At 43.3% G+C, this 27,806-nt stretch overlaps 2 protein-coding genes across 2 annotated transcripts; one reads left to right on the forward strand and one right to left on the reverse strand.

Annotated features, from left to right (window-relative positions):
• The first annotated feature begins 10,113 nt into the window (after positions 1–10,113).
• On the forward strand, positions 10,114–11,348 carry LOC120651708 (GDSL esterase/lipase At1g74460-like). Its single transcript, XM_039929310.1, has 2 exons — positions 10,114–10,609; positions 10,949–11,348. Exons 1-2 carry the CDS (start codon positions 10,171–10,173, stop codon positions 11,155–11,157), a joined length of 648 nt encoding a protein of 215 aa, XP_039785244.1. The 5' UTR covers positions 10,114–10,170; the 3' UTR covers positions 11,158–11,348.
• Positions 11,349–18,691: 7,343 nt separating this feature from the next.
• On the reverse strand, positions 18,692–22,458 carry LOC120698834 (E3 ubiquitin-protein ligase SINAT5-like). The gene is made up of 3 exons (XM_039982590.1): positions 21,885–22,458; positions 19,707–20,093; positions 18,692–19,372 (listed from the first exon to the last, which is right to left on the reverse strand). Exons 1-3 carry the CDS (start codon positions 22,170–22,172, stop codon positions 19,010–19,012), a joined length of 1,038 nt encoding a protein of 345 aa, XP_039838524.1. The 5' UTR covers positions 22,173–22,458; the 3' UTR covers positions 18,692–19,009.
• Between the last annotated feature and the right edge of the window lie 5,348 nt (positions 22,459–27,806).

The raw sequence follows: 27,806 nt of genomic DNA on the forward strand, positions 1-27,806 counted from the left end.
CAACTCTCTTGATTCATGAGTTTGAATGAATTTTAAATCCGACTCACTACAATCAAACTCAAAATGAATCAGTATGTTCCACCTGCTCTACATGTTTCCTATGGTTAGCTTGCATATGTTTTATTCCATTCTTATCGCCTTGATGATTGAGAATAAAAATATTTAGGAAAGCATGATCATCTAAGTAGTTGACGTTTGAGATATGGTTTGAATGATATGATCTTCACTCTTTGCTGTTTAAGTGCTTGGGAACTTTATTTGAAAATTTGGAAAATCCTTGCAGAGCTCCTCTTTGATTTGCCAAAGTCCTACCAAAGCCATATGATGTTATATCTTGAAAACCTTATACACATATGCTGCTTGTCTTGCATTGAGCTTTGTCAATTTGTTGTGACCCTTGAGAGAAATTTTTATCATGGTTTCATGATCAAGATTCACGTGCACGCCTTATACCCCTTGCTATGCCTCTTTGAGAAGTTAGTGTTGTACCATCCACTCATTCCACAAAATAAATGCTCCACAGTATGTGTTGGTCTCTCTCTCTCCAGTTTTTGTAAAAAAAAAGAGGCATGGGCTATCAAAAAAATAAGGACACATGAAGGTCCAAGTATAAAGAGAAGAAGAAAAAATATGGACACATGAAGGTCCATGAAAAAAAGAGATAGCCATGCTCTCTAAATAATTTATGTATAGAGAGAGAGATCATACAAAAAGAGTTTCCATTTTATCCACCATAATCCATACACGTGCACATCTTGATCTGATTGTATGACTTGATTTTCTCTTTGGATCTGGTTTTTGACATTGCAATATATGTGAGACAAGTATGCCTTATCTTCCTTACCCTACCTTGAGCTCCACATATAGCCATCACTATAAGTAGGATGAAGAAAAGGCAAGTCAAATGCCTTGTGAGGACGTATACACATTGAGCGATCTGAGAGAGTCAAATGAGGAGCTAAGCAATGTTTATTTTAACTTATTGAAAAATCCCAAGATACTTGACATGAGGAGTAGGAGTGATTTGACTCAACACCGTTCCATGCCTCAACTACCCAAGATGGCATGATAGACACTTCAGAGTTCACAAGTAAAAGGTATGAGTTGGAATATCTCTTATGCTCGTTTCATACTTTAGGAATTCATGTTCTACCTTAGTCCTTTAAACTTTACTCGAGGATGAGCAAAGGCTAAGTGTGGGGGTGTTGTTGACGGCTCTTAAGTATCAATATTAGGCTGTCAACTCCTGCATAAATATATAAAATATGAACATCAACCTAGTGGTAGGGGTTTAATACTTACCATTTCCATGAGTGTTGGTAAATAATTGTATGCAGATGAATTATGGGAGAAAACACACCACAAGAGCAAGGAAACACATACCACAGATCAAGACTGGGCCCCACTGCCTCATCTTTGATGCGTGGCAGCACTTCACTGGCTCCCAAGGTCGGTTCCAGGGGATAGAGCTGCTGGTTCTCGGCTGAACACCCCTTGGCTCCCTATTATAAATAGTAGAGGAGGGGGGACAAATGAAGACATCCATCAAGTGCTCACTTCAAGCCTTCTCTTAGTTTAGAGTTGTCTTAGAGTAGGGAGAGGGTAGAGGTACTCAGGAGGGCGCGCCGGTCTTCGGCACTCTTCTCCATTTTGTACCTCTACGAGAGTGAGAGAGTAGTTTGGGAGAAGTGCCGGGGTGTCGGCACTCTGCTCCCAGCTTGTACCTCTACGGATGCTGCTACATTCTTCAATGTTTAGTAAGTATTCGTGGTTTCTATCTCCAGTATTTTAATTGGTATAGTAGATGCTAGTAGTGCTGGTAGTTGAGTGAGATCAGTTCTCTTACTCGCGGGTTCGTCGCTCTGTATTCATACAGAGTGCTGTAGTTTGCTACGGGACATCATACGTAGTTAGACTACACTAGTAATCAGTAGCGTAGGCATGGTGTATAGGCTAAGGGTTATCCTTCGTTTGCCTTATATCCCACGGTTTGTTTGAGGTAGGTCGTAGGTGGTGACAGCCCTATTGGTCCTTCGTAATCCTCCACGTTCGGATATAGCATAGAGTTGTTGGCCAGAGTCGACTGGCAGACCAGTTGTAAGCCGGTGCCTGAAGCGAGTATTGTGCCCGAGAGATCAACATTTAACTCAGTAATAGCACTATCTTAGGAATCCTCTCTACCCTTCTACCTATCTTGGTGTGTCCTTGGACCGATTAGATTAGAAGATAGTGCACACACATTCCCTGTGGATTCGATAACCCTTAGAATACTCTGAGGTGAAAGATACAACGGTATTCGTGCGCTTACAGATTTATTCATGACGCTAAAATACCCAATAGAGTTCACGAAACAATTGATGGAGAGTTGCACTAATAATCAAGTTGAATATAAAGCACTTCTATTTGACTTGGAAATTTGCAATCGATTGACATGAAACATGTTGAAGTCTTTGGTGATTCGCTTCTGGTGGTACAGCAAGTATCGAAGGTATGCCAATGTTATGATGGATTTCTAAATGCATATCTTGATAAATGCATTGATATTATTTCTTCCTTTGATGAGTTTGTTATGGCACGACAAGCATCTAGCTAGTTATGCAGTCATGAAGAAGTATTTTCACATTCAAAAACCGATGTGAGTGAATACCGAATTGCAGGTTCTGGACACACTCGTCCAACCGATCGGAGAAACCTATCTGACTGTCCAGACCGTTCTAACCGGCACATCTGCTGAAAGTGACGATTTAGCTACAAAATGTGATGAAAACATCAAAGCTAAACTTGAGGATTGGAGAGCACCTATTGTATCTTATTTTGAAAGATCCTGGTCGTGGTGCAGAGAGAAATATTCAGCATTTATCATTCAAATATATTTTGATTGATGATGAACTCTATCGTGGAACTGTCAAAAATTTGCTTCTCAAGTGATTGAACTCGAATTAGGCTAGAGTTGCCATGGGAGAAGTTCATGAAGGCATCTGTGGTATACATCAATTAGCTCCCAAGATAAAGTGGTTGCTTAGAAGAGCCAATTTTTATTGGCCTACCATGTATTTCAAATATTATAAAAGGTGTAAGGAATGTCAGTGGTTTGGTGATATACAGTTAGGGCAGCCACAATGGTGAGAAAAAGGTGACCATCAACATTCAATGCTATTGCAGAATGCACCTTTACCATTGTGGACTTGAACCTTAAGTTCTATGCACCAAAAATTCACCTTAAGCTTAGAGTGCACCACAAGCAAATAAACTACAAATACTTTTTGCCTTTTTCACTGTTGTGCTGTCCTACCTGGTCTCACGGATGGCTGTGACTGAAATTTTTTTAAGATCCAATGGGACCCACACTAATGTCTTCTATAGACATAGCCATTGTAGAATTTGCTTTAGTTATTGCCCTCTACACTTGGTCCTACATTTACTGCCATTTTTGCCAGCAACATTGGCCTTGCCCTTAGTACCCGCTGCATTGACGCATTCTATTATCAAGCCATGGTCGTTCCGAGATTAGGGGTTGGATCTCATTGATCAAATTAATCCTCTATCTTTAAAGGGGCATCGCTTCATGTTGGTTGCTACAGATTCTTTACTAAATGGACCGAAGTGGTTCCTTTAAAGAACATGAAAAATAGAGAGGTGATTGAGATCATTACAGAGCATATATATTATTCATAGATTTTGTATTCCAAGACTTTGACAACGGATTAAGGTTCTTGGTTTATATTGAAAGAGGTGCATGAATTTACCAAATCTTAAAAGATTAAATTGCTCAATTCATCTTCATATGATGCTCAGGACAATAGTCAAGCTAAGTCAACTAATAAGATATTTATCTCCATACTATGCTCAAGCCAATAGTCCGGCCTAGTCAAGTAGTAAGATTTTGATCAAGCTTATCAAGAAGAGAATAGGAAAAAAAATCCTAGAAGGTGTCATGAGTCTTTATTCGAAGCATTGTGGGCTCATCGTATATAGTGCTACTAAGGTTACTTCTTTTGAGCTTGCGTATGGTCAAGAGGTCGTTTTGCCCTTTGAGGTAAATCTGGACGTTATAGATTGGCTAAGTAAAATGACCTTTCTGTTGTTGGTTAGCATGATTTGATGATGGATAATATTGATGAGGTGACCGACAAGTGATTAAAGGCTTGAAAGGAGATTGAGAAAGATAAACTTCGGGTGGCTAGAGCATACAACGAGAAGGTAAAAGGTAAATCTTTTCAGGTTGGTGAACTGGTTTGGATCGGAACACTACGTAAGAAAAGGCCTACAGTGATGGGCATCATCTCCCTAAGGTGACGGCCATCGCGCCAGTCACTCCTTTGGCGTCACTATTTAGAACAGAAAGGTGACGGTCGTCCGCCCGTCACCTATGTACGTAAAAGGTGACAAACTTCACGTTTCTAACGAGGCCCCAAACTGGTTCAAGGTGACGAGCGGAGATGAAGCCTGTCACCTTTACTTGAGGGGTGACGGGCGATAACTGCAGGTCACCTTTATGCGTGTCACTATAGGTCGTTTCTTACGTAGTGGAAGATAATTTTGACTCTTGGGATGATAAAAAGTAATATATTTGGCAAATGGTCACCAAGTTAGGAGGGACCATACAAAATCATTAAGGTTATCTTTGGGAACTCAAATATGGTGGAGACGTTGCAAGGTGAACGTCTACCCAGGGCTATCAATGGAAGATACTTGAATAAATACTGCCCCAGCATATGGCAAGATGCATGAAGACGGAGATAACTGATATATTAATATCACCTTTAGCACTATTTTTACGTCAATACATTCTGTGTAATACATATATATTAGGCCACGTTTATGTACTTGATTTTTGGCTTGCAAAGCACACCAAAACGGCAGGGGGCATATCTTGATAGCCAAATTTGGCAAATACCAAGGCCGGCCGGTCTGACCCAGCCGGGTCTGTTGTAATCCGAGTAGATTTAGATTTGTGTTTAAGATTCCTTTTGTAAACCGACTCGTGAAGGGGTACGTCTTCTCCAGCTATATTTATAAAGGTTAAGGCCGATTGAGGTTAATTCCAATTAATTCAACAACTAGTACCTCTACTTTTTATCCTCCAACCCTAACTTTTCCAACCCCATCTACTGTTTTTCTTACTTCTCTACGGCGTTCGAGGGCGTTTTGAGTGGCCTGCCGATCTAAGAGCAACCATAGATCCACGAGCTCTGACAGGGTCCTTCCGGTCCGAGCTCGAGGTTTTAGGTCTTCGTGGATCTCTCTGAAGAACTGGTCTGATCGGTTGCCATAACCGGTCTGACCGGTCGGTGTAGGGAGCCGTTTGTGACTATCGCTTTGACAATCCACTGTGCGTTCTAGCACATTCAAGTGTGTTTGGCTAGATTCTGTGTCAACACTTTCCCATCCATTAGCTGGACCAACAACACTTTTCCAACCAGCTCCCGCCATTGTCTTAGATTCTCCCCCGCAATGGCTCTTCTAAAAGAACACAATGGCATGCTCAATTATAGCAAAGCCAACTACCTGCCACAAAGGGAGGTGGGCAATCTACTGGAAAGGTTTTGAGTTAGGGGATCGGTGGAGTTCATGCGGTAGCATTGGCAGTCACCGTTGGTGCATAATTAAGGTGCGACAAAATGAATGAGAAATTGGCACATTGTCCAATCTTATTAATTAACAGGTAGACAAGAAAATAAATTTGGTAGCATTAAGGATGTAATTATTTACGACAATCTTGAATCAGATTCATCTCGATCTTTTGAATAAAAATAAATAATGGTTTTCTCACAAACCTTTATAATGTACAGCATTAGCTAATTTTACAATTATAATGTACTGCATAAGTTATGAAAATAGAAAGTAAGAAATCACGTATTAGTAATGAGAAACCATCAGAAAGTTCTCAACAAATACGATTGACAGACTATCTCCGCTCTATTATATACAATCACCACTATCCCAAACTTCCAAAGTTTTTTGTTGAATAGAATTAACAGTTATTTTGATGATCGCCGAGAAGGTCACATCCATACACAATTGGGCATCATTATAGATTCAACATCACCTTTTTATTCGAGAAAATACTGCTAGGACTTCAGTTATAAATACTTGACTAGCTTACAAGAATTTGCAAGTTTATGAAAAGAGAAATTGCATATAGTTAGGCTTACATTTGTAAACATAATGTTTAAATAAATTTGCTCTAAGCAATACAGGGAGATCTATCCTCTATCCAGTGCATGAAGGGGACCACACGACCAAGTGCAACAAAACGTAGGAGAACAATGGAAATCTTGAGTTGACATAATTGGGTCCAACTCCTAGTCAATGCACATTGTCTTTCCCGTATGCTTTACATGAACTAATAAACGTAGAACAATGGAAAGCTTGAGTTGACACACTTGCTTCTAAGTAAGTTCTAAGACTTGACATTGAGATTACCTACCACTGACATTCAAGGAAGAGCCATGTGGCAAGGTGGCATGATAAAACTTAAATTTGATTTTACATCGTCAGAATAGGACCATGGACTTAATATTCTAGGATAGCTGAAACTGTATTCTCCTACGTGCGTGCTTATAAAGATATGTGAGGAGGCGACATCTTACCATTTGACTATCATTGCTACATTAGGATATGATCGATGCCCAAATTCAATTATTTGGGCAGCTGTGAAACTGTCCTAGTGATTATTATAAGTTAAGCTTGCTTCACATTTGAATGATATATACTAGCTAGAATAGTCTAGTAGATTTGGGGTCAATCCTTAATAATGTGGCATCTAGTCATAATTCATAAATAGGACAGCACAACTATGGTACATTTTTTGTATGACCACGAAATTAATATACCATTAGCTCAAGAATTACAAAAACCACGGGCAGTATTGGACTCTTACCCAGCAGAGAAAGGCCGCCAAGCTAGCTGGCCGGTGCTCCATTTTACAACGGCCCAACACACACTACTCCAGTAAATTTAATGGAGGCAGGGCAAAATAGTTGTACCAAGGCCGGCAGACCAACCGTCTCGGACATGAGGTCACAATTAATCGAGGCATTTACCGCAGCTGTCGTCCAACCATCTCGATTAATCATTTAACTGAGGCGGGCCTTTTAACATAACCGCATCCATTCACCATGTATACCCAGGGGCGGATTTACAGGGGGGGCTAGGGGGGCTCTAGGCCCCCTACTGCCCAAACTTCCATTGAAATCAAAGGAAAAATATGAGAGAAAAAAGAAAAAAAGATGAAGAAATGAGTGGAGATAGAGAGGAAGAAGAACCCAGCCCCCCCTAAGTTGAAAATCTGCTTCCGCCACTGTGTATACCTATGTGTGCCTCGATCATCAAGAAAGTTGGTGCAGAGAAAATTATTTACATTTCAGTTTCATCTTGTGATGCCTGGTTTGCATTATTTGAGGCCCTTGTGACTGCTGGTACTGTATATACTAGGTGATTCCCCGCACATTGCTGCGAGATTTAAGAGAGCTTTTTGATAAACTATGATAAAAAATAAATAATTCTTTAAATAAAATGCTATGGAGAGTATGCATTAAGACAAATAAACGATTAGATCGAGTTTGCTAAAAAGTAAAAAAATGACAGACTTTTCTAATAAAGAAAAGCTGGTATAGTTTTTTTCAATTTGGAAATTTGTAGTGTAAAATCACCTTGATTAGGGGGCCAGGCCCCTCCCCGCCCCATGTCTCCGCTCCCTATCTCTGCCTCCGCATGCATAGCTGTGTCAAAGAAGAGCACAACAATGGGGAAGGTGAGGAAGGCCGCAAAAGCCACTAACAGCATCTCGTAGATCAGTGCTGCCTGGCGAGGCACAACGCGAGAAAATTGGAGACAGAGTAGAATGGTTCGGGGGCGGATGGTTTCCGATCCTCCTCTAGCAATGCAGACGTTTTATAAAAGCTGGAAAGGCAGATGGTTCTTGATCCCGACGGCCCACTTTGTTGCCTTTGTGATCATTTATTTTGAGTGGAGCACTTGATGTTGGGTAAGGAAAAAGAAAGACATAAGAATCAATTTATTTTGAGTGGAGCATTTGTTGTAGGAGAAGGAGATAAGAAAGACATAGAAAATTAAATTAAAGTGATTATTTATTTTGAGTGGAGCATAGAAAGATGTGTGTACTATGTGCACAAACAAAATTAGTATAAAGGATAGTGTGACACGATGTTCATGTGTAAGCTAATTAAGGTTTTGTTTCGGTTGCTTTGCTTCCTACATGCATGCATGACGATACATGTGTAACTGTGAATAATCGACGTGCAACTTTCAAGCTTGATTATATATATTGATTGCCGGGTGGAAAAAATAAAGTACATGAATTTTGTGATCATTTATTTTGAGTAGAGCACTTGCTGTAGGGGAAGGAATAGACATGAGAATTAAAGCAAAGTAAGCATTTATTTTGAGCAGAGAACAGAAGATGAAAAATATAAACTAGAATGATGAATCGACGGTCATCATTAAACTTGAGCTTAAGATCGAATGGACATAATTTTGTTGATGATGTGGCACAATATGAGTTGAGAGAAATAAAAATTAATGGTTTGTAATGGGGACCAACTATATAGGTTTTATAGATGTGTGTGCTATATTGATGCTAGCTCGCTCTTTTTTTTTAAGAAATGATGCTAGCTCGCTCCTAGTTGAGCGACAAGAATGAGATAAATTGAGAGCGTGTGGTGCTCAATGGGCCGGCCCATCCGGCCATCCATTTATAGCGTGGTGGTGTGCCACGAACTAATTAAACCCAATCATACTGTGGCTAGATTCACTGAGGAGCAAAACGGTGGCTCAATTTACCAAGCAGCAAACTCCTTATGTTTGAAATGATAGTGCCCATTTCATTTTACTAGAACAAGTATTTGACTATTTACTCTATGAGTATATATTTTTTTTATACATAATTGATATTGTTAGATTGATATTTAAAAATACATTACTATTGTTAGATTCATATTTAAAAATACAATATATATCACATTATACAAAAGGAGTAATTATCGGTCAAAGCTTTGTCCTAATGAAACAAATACACCTTTTAGAAAATAGAGAGAGTATAAGGTTTCGAAGTTCCCCAGATTAAACTGTGGGCTACCAGCTCTTTCGGTAGGAACTTGCTAGATCGATCGGCTATTCTCGATGTGCATATCATGAATAACAATTGGCGTTGACTAGCGTGATTCAAAATTCAAGCAAAAGCCATGTTAGGGAGGAAGTAATCTAGGATTACTTGTAGCGTTAAGTTGCATTAGTGTAATAGACCATATGGTCCCTTTTTTTTCCTGCTTCTTGATACTTCAGGATAGAAATTAGCTCCCACATGCTTATAAGTAGCTTGGTGCGTCACCCTTTACCCATCAACTCTTATCCTCGTGATGCTCGACCACTTAGTCATGAAGGGCAGTAGTACTTGTGGTGCTCTATGGCTAGCTTGGATAGTAGTTTCTTTTCAGGTGCTTGGTGCAGCTGCCAACTGCAAGGTACAGCTGCAGAAGCCGCCGGCCATCTTCGTGTTCGGCGACGGCATGCTGGATGTCGGCAACAATAACTACTTGAATTCTACAGAGGAGTTTGGGGACCCTCTTCGGGCCAACCACTCTTACTATGGCATTGACTTCCCCAACTCTGAGGCCACCGGAAGGTTCAGCAATGGATACAATATCGCTGACTTCATCGGTAACAGACCGTGTTATAGACACTCATTGATGCAGTTTCTTACATGTAGAGCTCTTATAAATGCAATGCCATCCACACTACAGTGTGTTCTGTTAGTACCAAATTACCAATCACACATGAAGTTGATATGGGCCAATTAGTCCTTCGAAGTTGGTTGAGATTGAATTTTTTTAAGGCATGGGATGAAGTATATATACATGGTTAATTATCTTTTGCAGCAAAGACTCTTGGACTCCGGATCAGTCCTGCGGCTTACCTTTCACTGCCGGTGCCAATCAGCATGGTGGATTTTACTGGAGTGAACTATGCTTCAGAAGGGGCCAGAATTTGGGACAATTTTTATGCCGTATGTGAAAAAGATGCATGCACGTTTACTGAGCCATCAAGCATGTATGTTCACTCCCATATGGTTCTTTTCAGGATGACAGCACACAGGTGACCATACCACTGCTGGAGCAAGTGGACAAATTTGTGGCCACGAAAGCTCAGATGGAGCCCAAGCTTGGCCGCAGTGAGCTGAAGAAGTTGCTATCCAACTCCATCTTCCTGCTCAGCTTCGGCACAACGGACCTCTTCCACGTGTGGTACTTGCAGAACCTAATGTTCAAGAACAACCAGACCAATGTCCAGTACCTCCTCTCCTCCTACGGCGTCGGCATCAAGGCCCTCTTCGAGGCGGGCGCGAGGAAGTTTGCAGTCATCAACGTCCCACCCATCGGTTGCGCGCCGGTAGGTCAGATGCCATGGCGTCGCCGTGGGTATGTCCGTGGAAGGTGTGACGAGAGCAAGAACAAGCTCGCCATGGAGTTCAACAACGGGCTCAAGCACCTCCTGGCAACCTTCAGCTCTAAGCTCCATGGGTTCCGGTACTCGGTTGCCGACCACTACGGCTTGGCAAACGCTACCTTTGCGAACCCATTAGCTGCTGGTAAGTACTCTCTCCGTTCCCTCCGTTTCAAATTATAGATTGTTTGGCTTTTTTATCCCAAAGTTGGCTACTCATCTTATTCAACAATTTATACAAAATATCACTTAGTTTGTTATGACTTGCTTATCAATACAAGTTCTCCACGAATAATGTAAACTTAACTATATTTATCGCACAAATTTTTTGAATAAGACGACTGGTCAAACTTTGCGTTAAAAAAGTCAAACAATCCATAATTTGAAATGGAGAGTAGATCATATCCATGTACTACTCCATGCACTAGTATTATTAGCAAAAATTGGGAGCAGCCCAGATAAAATATTTTGTTGTGATTTGTAGGATTTGTGAACACCAACACCCAATGCTGCCCAAACCCCTGCATGCCTGATGGTTTCGGAGGGCCATGTGAGAACCGTTCGCAGTACTGGTTCTGGGACTACTCGTACCCGACGGAGAAGGCCGCCAAGCTAGCCGCTGCTGCATTCTACGATGGCCCGGCACGGTTCACCGTCCCCATCAACTTTAAGAAGTTGGTCCAGAGAAAATGACACCCGTTTTGCTTTCCTCATGCCATCCATGTCCGGTAGTATATAAGTTGAATGGCCTTCCTGTCTGTGTGCTATATATACTTAGTGCTTTAATTTGTTGCTTTCTCCTCTGAATTGATCGAGCAAGCAGAATGGCTAGTAATTGACTGAGAAGAATAATAACCTAAGGCCACCTCCAGTGTGGTTGAAAATCGAATCGTCGGTCACATGAACCGAACAGAGCACATAGTGAGATTCGACTCGTGGTGTCAGAAACTAAAAGCAAATCGAGTCGAGTTTGTGGTTCGAACCGTGAGGCATGAAAGCGGGTCCCACAAAGTTAAAAGATAGAGGGGACGGAGGGGGAGGGGAATAAAGCGCTGCATTTTCTTATGTACTTTATTATTGTTGTGGGCCCTTTGAAAACGATTTTGCACTACAGCCTCCGAACCGTAGCCAGATCATCAACCTCTGCTAGTTCAATTCGACTGCAGCACTGGAGCTGCCCTAAGTTCATCTTTCTCGTCTTGACCAGGGATTCAGAAATCAGTTTCATAAGATTTATCGCTCTAGCTATCCTGCTACATGTATTCTTCATTTTGGTCTAATTTCTAAGGGTGTAAGGAGGTGACCCTTAGGTGCACCTCCAACCCTCTTTAGTTCAAAATTTTATACTGTTTTTTTCAAAATAAAATATCACTTTGAAAAAATAGTACAAAATTTTAAACTAAAGAGGATTGGAGATGCACCTAGGGATACCAATTTGCACCCCTACTAATTTCTATCCGCTCATCACGAGCAGTGTGAGCTTACAGCCGCCGTATTGGTACGATGCTTCTTCTTGGCTGATCCTTCAGATGCAGCACGAGCATATATATATATATATATATATATATATATATATATATATATATATATGTATATATATATATATATATATATATATATATGTATATATATGTATATATATGTATATATATATATACATACATACATACATATATACATACATACATACATATATATGGTCCCATTCCCCACATAGGGATTCCGATGCATTTTAGATAGCTTAGCAACAAGGACTGGAAAGTAACTAAAGATAGGATCGAGACGCTGAGTGGTTGGAAAGAAAAGCTTTTATCTGTAGATGGCAGATCGGTATTAATTATGTTTATGCTATTTTTTTAGTCCCAAGAGGAGTCTTTGAGAAAAAGTACAGAAGTGGCCTTTGATGTGCCAACCAAAAGCACAAGGTGGTTTAATTTGGGAATACAAATCTGGATATCCAAAATAAATGCTTGCTTACTAAATGGTTGTTTATATGCAATGAAGAAGATATTTAGCAAGAGTTTCTGAGGAATAAATATCTAAAGAATAAACTCTAGGGCAAGTCAACGAGAAGCCACGAGATTCATATTTTTGGACTAGCCTTGGTGAAGGTCAAGTTTCTTAGCTTAGGAGTTTTTTGCTTAAATATGGTTCACAAATAAGATTTTGAGAGGACATATGTTTGGGCTACTGTAGCAGAAGTATTTAGCACCACACCACTAAATATCTCCTTTAGGAGAGCTTTAGTGGGGGACAAAATACATGGCTGGCTCTGTTTGGTGAATAAGTTGTTAAATGTTAATATACATGAGAGGAGGCACACCTTCACATAGTCCTTACAAGCTTGCTTCTTTACGGTACCTTTAAAGATACATAAGAAATTGTCAATAGTTGTATAAAGGTTACACAAGAGATTTAGCATGTGAAGATAACTTTAAAGATTATGATTTTTATTTGGTAGTGAAAAGGGGTACGGTGTGTTACTTACAAAAGATAATTTAGGTAGGCAAAATTGGCTGGGAAGCAAAATTTGCAGCTTCTGATTGGGAAGTATCCAAATCCTTTTTTTCAATTGCGCTTACGCTAAATTTCTTTGGCGTACAATTCACTTAGTTTTTGTTTTAGCACCACTAAAGGAGGTAGATGATTTATTTAATCATTGATTAAAACACGGGGGGCATAAACCAAAACTACACTTATTGATAGACATCAGATTTGTGTTGGGTTATTTGGGTCTCTAGAAATGATGTTATTTTTAACAAATGTCAACCAAAACTTTTATGCAGGTTTTATTCAGGGGAACGTATTGGGTAGGTCATTAGGTGCAGTTGCAATGCAGTGAGGATCAATAAGCATGCTTTATACTTTAAACGCTTTGTGAGAACGTGTTGTGGTCGCTACTGTATGTAATAATATTGGCCCTCGATGAGGAGGTTGAAGCCGGATAATCTTTTGTGTTATCTAAAAAAATCTAGGGGTCCTAGTCTTTGAAGCAAAGTTGCATGTTATGGACCGGCTCCCATTGGATGAAAAAATGCTTAAAAGACTTGGTGGTTGGAAAGGAGGTTCTTTACCCTTTGGATTGTGATCAATTAGCATTAAGGATGACTTGGTGGTCTTCCTTGGTGTGTATTTGGTGTCTATATGCTTCCTGAACTCCAGCAACCTTAAACAACTTGGGGGAACTCCTTATATAGGCTAGAGATGCACTCATAGCCGTTACCTGCCATTCTGCCAAAAAGTTTAAACCGTTGGATGATCAATCGCCACCGTTGGTTCATCCGATCGCACTATGCCCGCATGCTAGCTGTTGAATCATATCCCTTTCGTTGGCATCATTGCTCTGACGCACTGCACCGACATGTGTCGGTTTATCCGTGCTGAAGACTTTGATGAGTAAACCTTCTAGAGCCCAAATTGCTGTCTGGATTGCACCGACTTCCTCTTCAACAGTATCGGGTCATCTGGTGGATCATCCGGTGTTGATGGCACCATTGCCTAAAACCTTCTAGATGTTCCATGGAAATAGTTAGCAATTTTGAATTGCACCGACGTCTTTTTCCAGGGTGTCAGATCATTCAGTACTACTTAACTTCTCTCTTCATATAAATTCTGCATTGGTCCGACCCGTTCATTTTTTGTACCTTCAAATCATATGGTCAAGTGATTTTTCCATACACTTGTCCAACTCACCTAAGTTGTCATTTGGACACCTTGGCTCTGATTTGGATAGCTTGACTATGGATTGGACTTCATCAATGGGAACTAGAAATTCTATAAATATGATCTCATAAACTTTATTAGACCCAATGACTATGTTGTCGTTCAATCAGTAAAATCACAATTATTGCCTTAATGGGGCCATATTTCTCAAGAAAAATTTCAAGCAACCAGTGAAAACAAAGTTCACTCATAAGAAATTAACTAAAGCCGAGCACTATCATTTCAGTATTCGTTCTATACATGAACTGTCCAATAGACAAGCTGAGATATTTGAAAATTAGACACACTCAAATAAGCGTTCTTCATACACTATCTTGTTGCAGCCTAGCAGCCAACAGTGTGTTGACCATTAGGGGTGAAAGCGGTCGGGAACGGTCGGGAAAATACCCTAATCATTTTCGTTTTCATATTTTTATGCGGGAACGGGTACGGAAACGGGAGAGCTCGATCGGGAAAACGAAATCAGATACACGGGAAATCGAAATCGAAACAATTCGATCGGAATCATGTCGATAACTGTCGGGAAACGGTATTTAAAAGTGGGAACATCAACACATGTAACCACTTCAAACGTTCAACTCAACACAATAGATTCAACCATGCATACATAATACATAAGAAAATAAAACTATAGTCCATAGATAAGTAAATAGCACCACGACATAACATTAAGTCATTAACATAACAATAGCATGCCATAGTCTCACACTGTCATAATAACCAATAACATGTCACCATAACCGACAATAGAAGTCCACACTCTCATACTATCATACAAGTAACAAGACGTGCACACTCATACAAATATCAAGTCCACTATCCACAGACAATCACACACCGAGACACACTGGACACACCATTTAACTTGAACATCCCAAGCGCTAGGGGCAGGCTGCAGGGAAGCAAACGGTCAGGGCCTCCTCGGCGGCGACTCGCTTGGCGAGGAGCTGAGTTGCTGGTCACCACTCACAGATCCAGGGCGCGACGACGGATGATCTGTCTCTTGGCAGAGGAGTGAGCCTGGACCCTGGAGGAGGGGTGCTGCCGACCTGTCGTGCTGGTGCGGCTACTGCGGCGGGAGGGAGGTGCTCCGGGGCGGGCAGCAGTGCGCCGGCGCGGCCGCGCGTGAGGGAGGCGCGCCGGCCCCGTGGGGCGGCCTAACAGGAGGGAGGGGCGCCGGGGCGGGCTGCAGCTCGCCGGCGCTGCAGCACGGCTGCGGCACGGCCGGACGGCGAACGGGATCGATGCAGTGCGGCCAGGGCCAGGGAGGGGAAGGATCGATGCCTTTGCCTGATGCCTCGATGGGGTGCGGCGGCTGCCTGCCTGCCTGGGAGGTGGGAGCGGACTGGGGAGTTTTCTAGGGTTTGGACTTTGGAGCGCTACGCGAGTGGCCTCTGGGCCTTGGGCCGTGGGGTGCAATGGCGCTTGGGGCATGGGTGCTGGATGGGCTACTGCTAATTCGGGAAAACATACGAGGAAAAACCGGATTAAAAACGGGATCCGCGAATTCGGTCAGGAAAAGCCCCAACCGATTTCGATCCCGATTTCGCCAAATTTTACCGAATTTTTCCCTGTTTCCGTTTTTTCCCGAAAATGCGGTATTCGATCGGTAAAAACGAAATACGGTGTCGGTCGGTACGGGATTTTCACGTTCCCGCTTTCATCCCTATTGACCATCGTCCTAGCAGCCTACTACTCCTTCCATTTCTATTTACATGTCGTATTAGATTTGTTCTAAGTCAAATTTGGGCAACTTTTACCAAATTTATAGAAGTAAATAATAACATTCACAATACCAAATTTATTTCATTGAATCCACCATGAAATATATGTTGATAGTGCATATCTTAGGTAGTATAGTTGTTGCTATAGATTTAATTAAAGTTAACCAACTAGAAAATAGAAACTTTAAGCGAATGAAAATAGAAACATTAAGCCACTTCGTCAATACAGAAGATGAGCACCAGAAGCTTATACCAAACTGTTTCCAATCAAAAACTTTATATATGACAAGCCAAGCAAGAACCGTTCAAAATAGTTTTCGAACCACTGAGGGGACTGTTTATTACATCCTATAAAAAGAAATTATATCTGTTTATTTAATAACAAATCCAAGTTGGTCATCTTAGCATCACACCTAATCTACCTTACACTTCCGATAATTTTAAGTATTCTTTAAATAAGCATTTCTGGACTATTGAATTCAATTGACAAGTACTGAGAAATTCAGGTCAGGTTGTTTCTGTCCAGGAGACCATCAATATGTGATTCATCGACCTACTTATGATAAGATTTCACATATAGAGTACATGACCAGTTATCTAATCAGAAATTAAAATCAGTATTGCTTGCAAGGCCATTGTATGGATGTCATGGTAAGTTGGTAACTTACATGAAATTGGCACTTGAAAACATCAACCTATTAACAACATACAAGATCCTAGCAAAACCAAATCAGGGACTATTTTAGGAGCAATATGAAAAACATTTCAAAGCTATACAGAAGCAGCCATAAATGCAAATGATCTGACCCTTCGCAAGAGTTCCCATGTAACAAATCAGACATTGCTACATATTTCAAGAAACATAGCAACTTTAGAACAGTGGATCCTTTTCGAAAGGATAGTTTAACAGGGATAACACAACTTAGTTATCATGTATGCACTACATCAGCTTATATATGAAGCAAGATATCCTTGGTGCAGAACATTAAGGTTCGTTCAGTATTATTCACTTTAGAAAGTTCTTTCAGATAGTATGAGAAAAAGTTGTGCAAGATGCAACAATACATATCTTCTACTAGGACTAGGCAGCTTCAAAACTGACAAATATGTAATAACTTTAGAAAGGCATGTAATAATACAGGTTTACACATCAAGCAATATGAGTGTCTACTAAACGCTGAGTTAGAACTGGGGAAATGTGAGATTCTTTCCTTACCGTGCTGAACACAATCAATCCAGTGTGCACATCCACCAAACTGTTCAGCAATACATAATACAACTAGTGCAGCCTAGCTTGCCAAGTTTCCCCACCGGGAATAGTGAACTCCCACAAAGCCTTTTAAATTGTTATATTATTAAGGGTCGTATTATTAAATCAGGGTTTACTACCTTACTCCCACTATAAAAATTGCTTGCTTGAAATTCAGTCTGTCCTCAACTAGCTTGAATGAATGATAATGATCCAAATTCAGGCAAAGACATGCAAAACTAATTTACTTTAGTGTCCACACATAACCATACAATGCTATTTGTAACACTTCCCTATCAAACATCCCAACATTTGAAGCAGATTTCAGAAAACACAACTAATCATTTAAAGCAAGAGGTTAACAGAATTACATTATGCATAAAACAAGCAACAGATGTAGCATTGAATCACCATGGTTATTACAGAGGATTATACAGTTCACCAGTAAGCAATGGTTCAAAGTTAAGTACATTCAACATGTATTTAGTATACAATACATGAATGACCATTGCTAAGTAGTCTCTGATTGAATGTTCATCACCAGGTTATGCAGGACCAATGTTCAGCTTTACACGATGCAACAAGAAAATTACTATGTTCAATAATGTTATTCTCATTCAACTGAATGATTGATCAATCAAATAAGCTGGATAATAGAATTAAGGGTGCATAACAGTTGTACATACAATGAACCTGAGGAATTATAGTAAACAGGTACTTAACATCTTCCAAACAACCACAGATTAATCATTGAAAAATCCAGGTCCTGAACACATGATAAGCATTATAGTTTATAGATCGATAGTGCAATAATAGAGATATGCCAAATTCATATTAAAAATGAACAGCGTACACTTCCATCTTCGTAACAAAATTTCACCCTTTCTAAAACAATGGGGATAAGAATCATCCCACACATAGATCCAAATTACTATGACTGTTCTCACATGAGCAACATCCTGTGCAAAGTGAACAATGAAATATGTGACATCTAAAATCACCCAGCCCTTAGGAAAGCTACTCCAATTGCTACTATTATAACCCCGATACTTTTTTTAAAATTAAACTGTAGGGGAGACCCCCCCCCCCAACAACCCTGATACATTACATCAGGGTGGAGAACATCTTCTCTAATCCACCGTGCCAGACCAAAATAAAGAAATAACCTGATCATAATAGGGAAGGCAAGGGAAATAGAATCAGACCTTCCCAAAAGTTGACATTGCTACTAAGGTCGTAGAAGTATTAGGAAACTGAAGGATCATGTGTCGCCCTGCATTAACCCTGCAGACAGAATTTCCTCTCGAATCAAACATTTCTCCTTTTAACACCAAAATTGGGCCCTCAAATCAAGCACTTCTCCTTCTACACCCTTCTTTCTCTTACTTGTCAGTCGCTGCCCCTCCCTCATCCTCTACTGCAATAGCAATGGTTTCTTGGGGCACATGGTTTCTTGACCTGATATGTCCCGGCACCAACTAACATGCAGATCTTAATAGGCAGGGGAAAAGGTAACAAAAAGATTATGAGATACTACCAGTTAATGTTCAACAGTTTATTTCCAGACAGAATACAGCAAAACAAACATAGCAGCAGAAGCTGTATCCTTCATCTCAAAATGACACGGGATACACCAATGCATCGAGAAAAATGCTAAACATGTGATTCATGAGACCTTACAGAAGGCACTCAGTATTTTCATGATCGTAACAATATGCCCTAACTAATTTAGGGCAGGCCGCAATGGCAGCTTGGCAGGACAACGAAAATAACAAAACACAAATCATAGAGACACACAAGCACATCCGCCGTTATCAATATACACCTGGATCCATTCTTGTTACTGGATTCAGCTGAATAGATTGGGAATGCAGGCTCCTGAGTCAGGATTCTGCTGTTCCTTCCAGATACGACCTGTGACTCGCAGTTTCAACTCTTTCCTGTCTCCACCTGAGAAGAAGAGAGACATGTTTCGCTGAATTATCAGACCATCATGGCTGTCCCTGACCTTCCTGTGACTGTCTCGAATGCTGCGGGGAGTGCCCTCCCATATCATCTTCCTTCCATTTGCCCCAACCTCAAGGCTATAGCTGTAGTTCCTAGCATCATTTTCATCGCCCATAAACCGGAGGAAAGCCATGTATACTGGTGCCATTCCAAGCTGGAAGGCCTCGAAGTGCAAGCAAAAGTACTGCCCGAAACAATGAAAAACCTAGAAACATAGAAGATTGTATCAGACTGTCACTTGATTCAAACATACATAAAATAAAGCACAACTTTCTTATACCATGTTAGTCGAATGTGTCAATAAAATAAAGCAAAATTTTCTTATACCATGTTAGTGGAATGTGATTTAAATTTTTTGATTTATTAGCTTCATGCATAGAACATCTGTTTTTGACTTAAGAAATAAGGGATGTCGGAGATCACTGATGGTGTGATAAGTAAACATCTCTAACATGAAATCTATGGAATGGAACTGATAAAACAAGGCAATGTCCACTTTGCAGAGTGCCGTAGTGTTGATAAAACATGTGGATACTTACAGTTAGCATCCAGGTTGCATTTTCAACCTCTCTTGGGTTGGACTTGACATAGCGGTGATTAAATGTACATCCAGAGTGCATATCCACTTTATGATCATCCCGTAGATGAGTGACAAGAAAGGGAATATCCCCTACAACTGAGCATTCAGAACCTGCATATGGGCAGTTGTATGGCCTAAAATTGCATTGTGATTCATGCTTGAGTTTGCTGTAGTATGGGAAGACCTCTGGACAACCAAGAGAGTAGTATTTGCAGGGCAGCTCAAGTGATTCAGCCACTTTTTCTAATGCCAGACACCTGATGTCACCAAGCTCCTGTCGACAGGTTGGACAGCGGTTGTGCACCCGAGTTTTGCAGGTGGAACATAGAGTATGACCATTTTGGCACTGTAACATAGGGAAAATATCAGTCTAATACAAGCTACTCTTATGTTGTCGTTGATTATTGAATCACGACTTCCAAATGCTACACCTAGACAAATCAAAGTTTCATACAATAAATTACAATACTATACTAGGAATGGAAACCCTTTTTGTCCTGATATCCTGATATAAGAAACCCTGTGTGTCATCTGGCATGTTATCACCCAATTGGAAAATTAGCAGAATATCTTACCATGGTCATTTTGAGCCAAAAAAGAAAACAAAATGACCTATGAGAGTAAGATAAACTAATAAGAAACTGCACCCAAAAAATGAGTACAGAAAATGAAAAGGAGGAAAAGGAAATCAAGAAGGTAGCTAGACAAAAGGAAAAGGCATAATACTGCAGCAGTCTAATACTTGATATAGGCCAGTAGGGAGACTATTTTCAGCAAGTACATAAAGATTTTTGCTTTCACTACTTTGGAATGGAAGTCATAAAAATAGACTGCCAAAATCATGCCATGAATCAGCCTCGAGAGTCCATTACCAAGCATCTAATGCCATGAATCAGGTCCTAAAAATCATGATATTAAGAAAGGCATGGAGCAAGACCAAGGCTAAATCAATCCTCATCTGTTAATGCTCTGCCACACATTCTGATTACAGACTCGAGGAAAAATTCACTCTAACGAGATACTGCTCAACACGGTTCAAAAAGGCGGAATTAGGCGGGCGCCTAGGCGCGACTAGGCTCTAGGCGAGGGGTTCCCGCCTAGCCTATGGGGGTAGGCGGACCCCTAGGCGGCGCCAGCTCGTCGGCGCCGGCGAGGGAGGAGGCAGAGGGAGGAGAAGGAGGCAGGGACGAGCGCCGGCGGAGGAGGAGAAAGCAGGGGACGGGCGGCGGCAGCGGAGGAGGAGGAGGTAGGGGCAGGCGCGGAGGAAGAGGAGGGGGGCAGGCGCGTAGGCGCGGAGGAGGCAGCGGCGGCGGCGGGAACGAGCGGAGGCAGGGGCGTCGGGAAGACCAGAAGGGGAACGAGAGGAGGAGAGGGGAGGGGATAAGGTGGGCTGTTGGGCTGCTGGGCCGGATGGGCCGGAGGAGAGGGGAGGGGATAAGGTGGGCTGTTGGGCTGCTGGGTTGTTGGGCTGCTTTGATTGGCTTGTTTTTTAACTCAAGGCTTAATTGTCCTCTGTTTTTTCTTTTTTTTTAGAGGTATATGATGTATATGACAAGGTATACGTATGTATATGGCACTGCCTAGCAAACCGCCTTGAAACACCTAGGCTCGCTTAGGCTCACCTAGGCTCTAGGCGGTGGGTCACCCCCTAGAAACCGCCTAGCGCCTTTTTGAACATTGCTGCTCGATGTGGTACCTGATTTTATTCAAAGACTATACTATGGAGCAACAGCTAAAAACAGTCCATTGACAAATAGGGAAGAAAAGTACACTTGTGTATTATGACAACTGCAATTACAGACACAGCACATGATTCCCAGCATCTAAACTGCATTTGCAGAGTAATCTGCACAATCAGACAATCTGCAGGAAGCGGAGCATCAGCAGGGCGCATGGCCAAGCATGTGTACTAGTTGACGAAGCAAAAGTTATTCCCTAGGTTCAAATGTATCAATCACGCCGCGCGTTATGGAAGAAAGATTTTTCCGGACAAAGCGGGCAAGTACCCGGCCGACGAAGAACCCAGCGCGCAAGCAACTAGGGCCCTACCTCGAGACCAGCACCGCCGGATCACGCAACTGCAGACCCGGAAGACTAGCAAGCCAAGATCCCGAAAACGAAGGGCAAAAGGCGGGACCTGGTGGATGGGCGGGTACATGGAGTTGGTGCAGACGGGGCACTCGAGCAGCTCGTGCACGCCCGTGGCCGGCGATATGACCAGCGGGCCGGCCCCGGGCGGCCCCGCGGCCCCGGCGCGGTCGGAGACGACGACCACGTTGACGGCCGCGGCGGCGGCGGCGCTGCCGGCGGAGGAGGCGGACTTGAGGAAGGGGCGCAGGAGCTGCGCGGAGGAGACGGCCGCGGCGTCGTCGTCGTCCTCCATGCCGTCGGAGTAGGACACGCACTCGATGCTGTCCAGCTCCATGGCGGCCCGCCGCAGATCGGGCCGAATCTCGCTCTCCCGCCTCTCCCCCCCGCGGGCTCGGCGGGTCCCCGAACAGGCCGCTCCGCCCGCCTAGGGCTTGGAACTCAGCGGGCGCGGGCTGCGAGGGGGAGGGGAAGGGAGCGGGCGGGCGGCGAAGGGAATTGGGGGAGAATGGTGAGGGGCGAGGAGAAGAGAGGAGAGGGGGATGTGTGTGGTGGGGTCGGCGCGGGTGGCGTGATGGGCTGATGGCACTGGCTGCGGGTGGGGCAGTACACGCCGGCCCTTTTTTTTCGTGGGGGATTGGTTTTATCGGAGTATCATTTATGGCTGACAGAGGAGGAGCAGGTGGGTGCGGCGCACGTTCAAATTTGAACCTGTCGGCCGGCGGACGGAGGAGGACAGCGGGGCTGGGCTGGGCGCCGCCCGCCGCCGCCGGGGACAAACCGGCGGGGCACATGCGGCTTGGGCTCGGGGACCTGATGCTTGACGAGAGCATGGGCAAAACTCAAAACAACACTCTCTCTATATCTTCTGTTTGAAAAGCCATTGACCATACACACTACGTTCGGCTGGTCTCCAACCTCCAACCCCTATAGTATTTCTCTCTCACATCACTACAACTCCAACCACCAGCCATATAATAGTATTTTTCTCTCACATCACTCCAGCTCCAGCCTCCAGCTCCAGCCTGCCGAACACGGTGAGAGTCTCTTGCAACCATTGTGCCACTGCATAAGAGCCCGAGCCAGCGTTTAGGGTCACCGAACCTTGGGTCCACCTGGTAGATGCTATTTTTCTAGTTTCAATATATTTGCATTTATTGAGAATATAAATAATTAAATAAACAATACAGTTTTCAACCACAACAACAATAATTTATTAGAGGTAATAGTCATTTGTCACTACTGGTAAATATGTCTGAAATTTTTTAGATGGACACTTATTTTGGGGGAGAGAGAGTATCTTTGTGTTTATTATATAAGAGCAAGTAGTATATTGTTGTACCTCAATGGTCTCATAGTCATAAGTTGTCTCCTGAAGTTCCATGTAGAATTTTTGATGACGTGGATGAGAGTGAGGGAGGAGAGAGAACGAGGTGATTGCTTCGTGAAACAAACATCTCATAAATTAAAATTGAGTACTATGATACCGCTTTCTCACCATTGTACGGAATGTTATTGCTATACACTTTTTTATTTCACAAACTAAGAAATATTATAATACTAAGTGTTAAAAAAGATAATTTATTATAGAGATTGTCTATTAAGTCATCTTAAAATAACGGGTTCACAATATTAAAAAAACATTAACTGTGACTTTTAAAAAAAACCCTCAGAGGCGGGTTGATGAGGACATGGCCAATACGCATATGACCAAGGCCCAAGCGAAGATAGAGTTCAAAGCCCAATCCACATTGAAATCCGATTTATTCGCAAGTCCGGTTCGGACTGCAGGAGCAGGCCTCACGAAAACGGACGCCCAGGCCACATACGGGCTCCGTTTGGGCGTTCTATATATCGCTGGAAAGCTAAGGAGATAAACTTTCCAACCCAACTGATCCCATATCAAAATATGCTCAGAGTCGATGGGAATCGTCGAAACAACATGACGACCAGAATCTGCCTGGATGCAGCGACGCCAGTTTTTGGGCCCGAAGGCCTTGTACTCCCTAGGGTTGCCCGGCCACCCCCTTGGCCGCCCCCCTAGCCTCTCTCTTCTATATACACAGCAGCCGCCATTAGGTTACTGGGGTTTTGCTTAGATTATTTTGTCGAGAACAGTTTCGCCGCCGTGTCGGTTTGTGAGACCCCAACTTTGAGATTAATCTTTCATCTGCAGAGTCACTTCAATTGAGCTGTGTTCTTTCGAGTTCTTGCTTGTGTTCTTCGTTGCGCTTGCAGGGATTAGCCTTCTTGGCGAGGTCAACCAGGTTGTGACACGGTTGATAACCAGAGGAGTTGTGGTGCTAAGATTGCTGGATTCGGGTCTTAGGATCTGTAGAATGCAGTTGATAACCAGAGGTCAACTGCATTCTACAGATCCTAAGACCCGAATCCAGCAATCTTAGCACCACAACTCCTCTGGTTATCAACCGTGTCACAATCCGGTTGACCTCGCCAAGAAGGCTAATCCCTGCAAGCGCAACGAAGAACACAAGCAAGAACTCGAAAGAACGCAGCTCAATTGAAGTGACTCTGCAGATGAAAGATTAATCTCAAAGTTGGGGTCTCACAAACCGACACGGCGGCGAAACTGTTCTCGACAGAATAATCTAAGCAAAACCCCAGTAACCTAATGGCGGCTGCTGTGTATATAGAAGAGAGAGGCTAGGGGGGCCAAGGGGGTGGCCGGGCAACCCTAGGGAGTACAAGGCCTTCGGGCCCAAAAACTGGCGTCGCTGCATCCGGCAGATTCTGGTCGTCACGTTATTTCGACAATTCCCATTGACTCCGAGTGTATTTTGATATGGGATCAGTTGGGTTGGAAAGCGTATCTCCTTAGCTTTCCAGCGATATATAGAACGCCCAAAACGGAACCCGTATGTGGCCTGGGCGTCCGTTTTCGTGAGGCCTGCTCCTGCAGTCCGAACCGGACTCGCGAATAAATCGGACTTCAATGTGGATTGGGCTTTGAACTCTATCTTTGCTTGGGCCTTGGTCATACGGTTAATGCCTGCGATTAACTGAGACGGTCACTTTTCATTAACTGAGGCGGTTAAAAAAATCATCTCGCAAAATCTATTTTTGGAGACAGGCTTTATAAGAGGTCCTTCAGCATAGATGTCTCCATTTTTTGAGGCAGTTGTTTATAAAAAGCCCGCCTCTGTTATAATGGAATAAAAAAATAAGAGAATAAGAATTTAAAACATTAGATAGGGTAAGGATAAACATATGAAAGAAAAAAGAGATGAAAAGTATGAAAAAAATATATAGGACACTAACTAAGAGGGAAAAATACTCCCTCCATTTTAAAGTACATGTTTTTTGACTTTTTTAACTCCAAATTTGACCACTCATCTTATTCAAACAATTTATGCAAATATAGATAAGTTTAAGTCATTCTGGAAGAATTTGTACTAATAAAGCAACTCACAACAAAAGTGATATTTTGTATAAATTTTTAAATAAGACGAGTGGTCAAATTTGAGATAAAAAAATCAAATAACCTATAATTTGAAATGGAGGGTGTAGAATACATGAAGATTAGAAGTGGAAGAGATAAAAAGAGAGCATGGAAAATACAAAAGGACGAGCACTATGAAGAAATAGAAAATAAAACAGGAGGAAGAAATAGAATGTAATGGTGTAAATAGAATTTGATTTGAATAATAAATTTGCAATCTATAAATTCTTTCCTTGAATATGTAGTACGGAATCTACGTGACATGGACATGGACAGGACGTACGGCAGGCTGCAAAACTGCCACAGCTATCCATCAAATCCAGTGAAGAAAAATAAAAGAAGAAAGAAACATCCGATGATGCTACTCTCTCAGTCCAAAAAAAAAGCAAATCATCTTAGAAATTCTAAGACAAATTAATAAGAAGGTAAAATGACTATTTTTGTCTCTATTTACTATTCATATTTGACACTAATTAATCCTTGCATGCATATGTACTTTCTCAATAGGATAGAATGACTTATTTTTTTGGGACAAATTTTGAATCCTAGAATGACTTATTTTTTAGGACCGAAGGAGTGCATCCCTCGTGGGCCTCGTGATTCTGTGACGCGCGGGATGTGCGCAAGATCCCTATTCACCATGTTCGTTGTGCTGGTGCTGGAGGCTGCTGCTGGAGTGGTATGAGAGAAAAACATTGCTGGCTGGCTGGTGGCTGGAGGCTGCTGCTGGAGTTGTGTGAGAGGAAAATACTGTTGGCCGGTGCTGGAGCAGAACAGGGTGATTATGGATCTTAATCCATCTCGTATGCACATGAGACCAGCAAAGCACGAGCATCAAGGACTTGCTCCGACAAAAAATGTCAGTAGAGAAACTCTGGTTCAATCTTTCCTGCCTGTGCTAACACATTCTTAATTACTCTAGAACAATAGATAATTAATTTAATGATGGGTCTGTTCAATCTTTCCTGCCTGTGCTAACACATTCTTAATCACTCTAGAACAAACTCTGGTTCAGCACAACTTAAAATTTGGACACTTGCTCAGGATCTCGTTAGGACCGTGCAACTAGAAAGAACTAGGTCAGCAGCGCGCTACGCCACGCCCATCTGGAAGTGGCCCATCTACATGCGGTGCCCAGGTCATTGGCCATCGCCGGCACTATGGCGGCGCCGCCATTTTCTCCAGCACTCGGCCGGTTGGTGGTTCGACTGGGCGGGCCCACGGCCAACGGCCTTGGAGGAGGGCAGTGCACCCAACGGCGCTGCGCAGGGCGGCGCACAGCGCTCCCGCGGCGGCACAGGCGGATCGGAGCGGCGGCATGGCGGCGTTCCGGCGAGTACACTGGCGAACGTGCGGATGCAAAGCGAGCATGAGCATCAGGGAGCTATGGGGCTTCGGATTTTGTACCTACCTCGAGCGGAGGGAAGCTGAAGTTAGCCGGCGACGTGGAGGTGGATCGTGGGCCTCACCGATGGCCGGCGGCCAGAAAATCTCGGATTCCCGGCGAGGTGGGGATCGGGGCTTGGGTCTGAGCGGTGGTGGAGGAAGCTAGGATGGCAGGAGAGCTTCCATTGCGGGCGATTTGAAATCCATGGAGGATTAGTGGACAAATTTGGCCAGCGGGAGCCGGCGGCTTGGAAGCAGAGCAGAGCAGGCGCGACGGCCATGGCGGGTGGGCGGGCGCGGGTCCGCGTGGTCTGGAGCGGCAGGGAGTGGCATGGCGCTCCCGCGGCGGTAGCAGACCGGCGCGCGGCAGTGGCGTGCGGCGAGCCGGGCCGCGGAGCGGCGTCGCGAGGCGAGGCGGGCCATGGCGAGGAGGGCGGTGGCGCACAGGAGCGGCAGTGCGCGGCGGAGGCGTGGCTTGCGGAGGGCGGAGGCGGCTCCTGCAGTGGCTTCCTCTCCTCCAACGAAGCTACCCTCGCTCCCCAAACCCTACGCCACCTCCACAAGAGCAGCAAGAAGCCGAACTGGGCTGCGGCGACCCGTGGAAGCAGCGGGGTCAAGGCGAGCCCGCTGGGACCCAAGGGGGGAGCGGCAAGGCGGTGCGGCACGCCGGCGCAGGCGCCCTCCCATTTTTTCCGCTAGGGACCACCGGGTCCAAGGCGGTGCAGCCGCGGCGGGTGGGCACACCGAACGCACGGCCCGCGTCAGGCGCCTCTCACCCAGCAAGGACACGCGGCGCTCCGTGGGCAACCGGTAACTCTCAGCGCCCCTCCTCCTGGGTGTATAGTATATACAATACTTGAAGAGTACTGGCGGAGCTATGTATCGGCTAAAATGGGCCATGGCCCCTCCTTGCCATGTAAAAATTTCATTAGATGAAAAATAATTTTGACACTGTTTATTGGTTTAGCACCTCAATTACAAAAGACTGACCCCTGAATCTTTGGTCTGGCTCCGCCACTGTGACTGGGTTAACCTCGGGATGTGACCAACTAGTAGCCAGTCAACATATTATCAGATCATTGGGTCAACTCAGATCCAGGCTGTTTGGTTTGCGGATTAGGCCGA

Source organism: Panicum virgatum, chromosome 1K (assembly GCF_016808335.1).
Source record: "Panicum virgatum strain AP13 chromosome 1K, P.virgatum_v5, whole genome shotgun sequence".
Lineage (NCBI taxonomy): Eukaryota > Viridiplantae > Streptophyta > Magnoliopsida > Poales > Poaceae > Panicum > Panicum virgatum.